The sequence below is a fragment of the Lactuca virosa genome, chromosome 1 (genome assembly GCF_052849685.1).
Source record: "Lactuca virosa cultivar CGN04683 chromosome 1, Lactuca_virosa_CGN04683_v6, whole genome shotgun sequence".
Classification (NCBI taxonomy): domain Eukaryota; kingdom Viridiplantae; phylum Streptophyta; class Magnoliopsida; order Asterales; family Asteraceae; genus Lactuca; species Lactuca virosa.
This window is the reverse complement of record NC_136426.1, coordinates 130,807,864-130,812,855: the sequence shown is the minus strand read 5'-3', so window position 1 is coordinate 130,812,855 and position 4,992 is coordinate 130,807,864. Positions and strand designations below refer to the sequence as shown.

At 34.1% G+C, this 4,992-nt stretch overlaps 1 protein-coding gene across 1 annotated transcript; it reads right to left on the bottom strand.

Annotated features, from left to right (window-relative positions):
• Nucleotides 1-604: 604 nt before the first annotated feature.
• Nucleotides 605-4,701, bottom strand: LOC145158130 (putative E3 ubiquitin-protein ligase ARI8). Its single transcript, XM_079077066.1, has 15 exons — nucleotides 4,118-4,701; nucleotides 3,647-3,771; nucleotides 3,451-3,556; nucleotides 3,286-3,376; nucleotides 3,003-3,175; nucleotides 2,809-2,913; nucleotides 2,626-2,714; nucleotides 2,448-2,555; nucleotides 2,187-2,277; nucleotides 1,993-2,082; nucleotides 1,854-1,901; nucleotides 1,672-1,743; nucleotides 1,444-1,543; nucleotides 1,236-1,362; nucleotides 605-1,146 (listed from the first exon to the last, which is right to left on the bottom strand). Exons 1-15 carry the CDS (start codon nucleotides 4,280-4,282, stop codon nucleotides 882-884), a joined length of 1,755 nt encoding a protein of 584 aa, XP_078933192.1. The 5' UTR covers nucleotides 4,283-4,701; the 3' UTR covers nucleotides 605-881.
• Nucleotides 4,702-4,992: the final 291 nt, after the last annotated feature.

The following is a 4,992-nucleotide window of genomic DNA, read 5'->3' as shown; positions in this document are numbered from 1 at the left end:
TCGAAGACTGCATACCTGACGGCTCAGGTGCTACAATTCTCCCCCACTTGAATCAGACTTCGTCCTCGAAGTCTGTTGTCGGAAATAACTCTGGATAATGCTCATTCGTCTCGTCCTCCGGCTCCCACATCCATTCTAAGCAATTGTTTCTAAGTTAATGCACTTGTTTGTTATATTAATGTTGTTTCTGATGTATACACACATTACATTAATGGGGAACAAGAACGTTACAAGAGAACAACGATTACATTATATAATATGTATCAAGAACATTACATTAACAACATCGTCGTTAATTGTTAAATAACAAACCAACAATTCACCAACTAAAAAAAGGCATGCCCGTATTATAACATATGTTTTCTTGTTTTTTTATCATGTCTTTGTGTCTTCTTTTGTAGTGCATTGATCCTTAATGTTGCTTAGTTGGCATTTACATTATGGTTTTTTTTTCCTTGGAGTGCTTCTCTCCCCTATATGTTGCATGGTTGTTTTCTTCTGCATTAACCATCATCTTAAACACATAAGTAATGGCAAGAAGGGTAGAGGAAACACCAACAATTGCTATCATCTTTACAGATGACATACTTTTGAGTAAACAAACTAAACAAACAAGTAACATGCCTACATAAACAAGTTTTTGTATAAAACTCCATTACAACATTACATACCACAAACCATCCACAATTCAAAAAAAACACCAACATCAAATCTACACATCTTTCACCACCAACCAGTCATCATCACAACAAACCCAACCATCCATCTATATACACCCCACCCCCACATTACAAATTGAAATAACTTATATGCCCTCCAATCCTTTCATCCTTTTGCTTCCGGAAGGTCAACACATAGTCAACTTTTTGATTTAATAAATATCACCGACTGGTGTGACACATCTGACAAGAAGTGGCATTCTTTGGGTTCATATAAGTGCACTGATCGCATGACCACCCGGTCAAATCATCGGTCCGAGTTGACCCACCACCCTTTGTGGGCCCCTTTCCTTTTCCACTTTTTGACTTACTTGTCCCTGCTGCGTGTTTTGAGGTGCTTGTTTTGCTTGATGCCCCGTGTGAGTCCACGTCAGATAACCCATTTTCTAATGCTCTCACCAAATTCTCAAAGTAATTGCGTGTCACACTATTTAAAAAATAATAATAATAACTTTTTCAAGATTTTATAAACCCAGAAAAAAAAATCAAAACTTTAAGAGAAGGATTGAATTTTACGTGGTCAAACCAGCCAACTTTGTTCTGAAATTATTGAACTCCTCTTGAGAGGCATTTCCATCAATGTAAGTATGTAATTCCTTTTCAGCACATTGATGAAGCCTTTCTAAACCAGCCTCTGCTTCACCTGCGAGGGTAATATGGTCATTTACCACTTTTATTTTGTGTACAATGTGGGGGAAGGAGAAATGGGAATATAGACACATACCTTGTAAATACTCAAAAAACTGTCTTTTTGCTACTTCTTGCTCAGGTAAGTAATACCCATATGCATATGTCCATTTTAACACACGCCTACATTCAACTATCTGCAATACAAAACCATCATTTAAAACAATAAATCATTTAGAATATATATATATATATATATATATATATATATATATATATATATATATATATATATATATTAAAGTTTAAATATAAGTAAGCATACCTGCAACCAAGCTTCTAGAATAAATTTCAACTGTGTCTCGGGTTGGCATTGCCTCTCACTAAGTTTTGCAAGCTGAAATTTTACCAGATGTTAAAAAAAAAAAAAAAAAAAAAAAAAAAAAAAAAAAAAAAAAAACTTTTTAATATAATATTACTAAAAAAGATATTGGAATTCTAACTTACATGAACTGTTTGCATCTGCAGTAAATCCGCAAGTGCTTTTTGCCTCGACTGTTATTGTGAAAAAAGAACCAAAGTATTATTATATATCAGACACGTAAATTTACACAATATAGAAAATTACAATTATGCCCTTGTATACCGATTGGTTAGTAGCCCAACGTTCATAATAGTGAGTGTATCTCTCTAAAGAATTCTTTGCCATTTCTCTTCTGCGTTCAGATTCATCATACTGCAAATGAAAGTGGAATTACAAGATTAAAGATTTAGACTTTAAAAGAATGAATAATGGTAATGTTTTATTGAATTAAAGTAAAATGTGACTAGTTTTATTACAGCTCCTTCTTGCTTTGCAGATTCATAACGGTTGCAAGCATAAAATCCACCAGTTCTCTCTCCATGATCTGACCATTGACCAAGGCAAAGCCTACATTTACAATTTTATAAAGTTAAATTTATAAAGCATAAACTTAATTTCATTTAAGTTTCTAAATGTACATAACAAACATGATAATGGAATACAATAACTCATTAGTCATTCCATTCCCCTTTGTGATTCCATTCCATATACCAAACAAAAAAAAACATAAATCTTACCAGCAAAACTCGTATTTGCATGGAGGGTTGCATGTCATGTGCATACAACCTTGATTCTTCTCAATTGGACGTTTGCACTTTGGACAAGGCTTAGAATTTGCTAGAATCCTGAAAAATCATTATATAAACATCAAAACAAGAAAGATAACAAGGGTGAAGGGGCAGTTTAGACATTTACCAATTCATATTTTCAGACTCTGCACTGTTTTTCATAATCCACTTGGACACAGTTTCACAGTCCACAGGGCGATGAGCTTCTTCTGTACACTACCACAATAGCAATAAAAAGATTTTATCTTTTATAAAGAAAAAACATAAACTTTTATAAAAATGAATGAAGTTATTGAATCATGATACTCACATTCCAACAAAAGCTGTATGAGCAATAGCAAGTTACATCATAGCTTCCACTTCCAAGATCAAACTCAATAGCACAATCACATCCAGGAGCAGGGCACCACTTTGTCTATCATATCAAATTTCAAATTATCAATAATAAAAGTATAATCAAAATCTTGATTATGAAATCATTAAGATAAATTACAATTTACATACCTTTCTATTGTCCTCAATATAAGATCTAAGAAGGTAACGACGATATTTCTTCTTGTCTTCATCTGAAGTCAACATATTGACCATGTCCACACCAACAGCAGCACCACAAGATGGAATTGGGCATCTCAAAGTCAAACATCCAGGACCATCATTGATAGATGTGCTAATGTAAGCTACCAGATTCAATAAAAACATTAAAAGAAACAGAAATCAGGATCCCAATTATAAACATATAAATGTATAATGAGATGAAAACAGAGAGCATTGCATTATCAATACAAACCTGCCCAACATGTGTTACAGAAAGGATGACCACAAGCAGCAGTACTAACACTATCAAGTGTATATGATTCAAAGCAGATCCCACAAGGTAGCTTCAAAAGATACAAAGATAAGGACTAAAAACTTCACTAAACATTAACTTATTTACCATTTTACTCTAACTTACCTCTCCAGCTTTTGGTGGATTGATATTGGTATTATCCAACATGCCAACAGCTTTACGAACAGCATCTTCATTGGCAAACCATGCTTCATGAACATTGCTAACATTCCTGCAGGGTTAGATAGTAACTTATTAAATAGAAGAAATTCAAAATCTTGATACAGAAGAATTTGTTATTAGGAAAAATTAATCACTTTACCAGTTAAAACGGCGCAAAAGCATGCATGCAGAATCTCTTGAGATTGATAGAACTGAAGAGATTCTAGTGATATCTTCCTCCTGGCGTTGGCGTATGTCATCTTCCTTCAAGATAGTGTAATTCTTCTGAAATACAGAAGAAGAAATGATAAAGCTTGGATGGAGGCAAGAGCGAACAGATAGAAAACAATATATGTCGACAATTTTTTGTCATTGAAGTTAACCAAAACAATATTAGAACAGAAAACAGAGAAATCGACACCAGTCAACAATGTCCTAGAACCAACTCATCATCGAATCATTAGCTAATAAAACCACCGAAGCCTTGTTATATGATGAACTTGGAATGATTGAAACAGAAGAGGGTAGTGATGAATAAAAGAAAATCCCCAAATTTAATAGTAAAAATGCATCCAATCGGACGAATAAACAGTATGAGAGTAGAAATATATATTCGGTAAAATTCGATTACCTGTTGCCGACTAACTGATACATCATCGGAATCATCAGAAGCGTTATCCAAAAACTCATACCCAGCATCATCATCATCATCGCTGTACATCGCATCGCCGCTATAGTAATCTTCTTCATAAGAATCAATATCGTTCGCATCGTGCATATCATCTTCCGAATCCATCGCGAGAAAAACCCTAGAAATTTTTACAACGGGGAGTGCAAACCTAGGGTTTTAGCGGTGTGATTATCAGAAAGATGATTATACAAGTCCAACAGACAGGAATACGAGAAGAAACGGTGATCGATGAGTGGTATATTTTGGGGAAAACTGAAGATGAATTGTGCGATTTCGTGGGAAGGGTTTTAATTTATTGGATCATTTCGTTGGTCTACGCAAAGTCGCAAAACAAACAACAACAAAGAAGCCGCTTAACAGGTTTATCGATTCTTGATTTCCCTTCGATTGTCGCGATCGCAGCCCCAAATCTCACAATCAATGTTTAATCGGATCAACCGGATTGGGAGATAGATTCAAGAATTCGCCCTAGCAATTCTTTGTTCGACCATATTAGGGTAGGCGTGTGGTATAGAATAAACCATGTCAATCTTGTATTCGTATAAGTGTATTTATTCATTAGTCAAAGTGTCAAACATGTATTTTTTTTTTTTTTTTTTTTTTTGTAAATACTTTGGTACAACAGTACAACACAAGCAATATGTGAAAATATGGAAATAAATCATTAGCATTCATAAGTTTATCACCACCTTTAATACACACTAGGAAATAGGCTAATTTGTCTATTTGATCGTGTGTGAAGAATTTATTCATTAGTCAAAGTGTCAAACATTTTTTTTTTGTATATACTTTGGTACAAGACAAGCAATATGTGA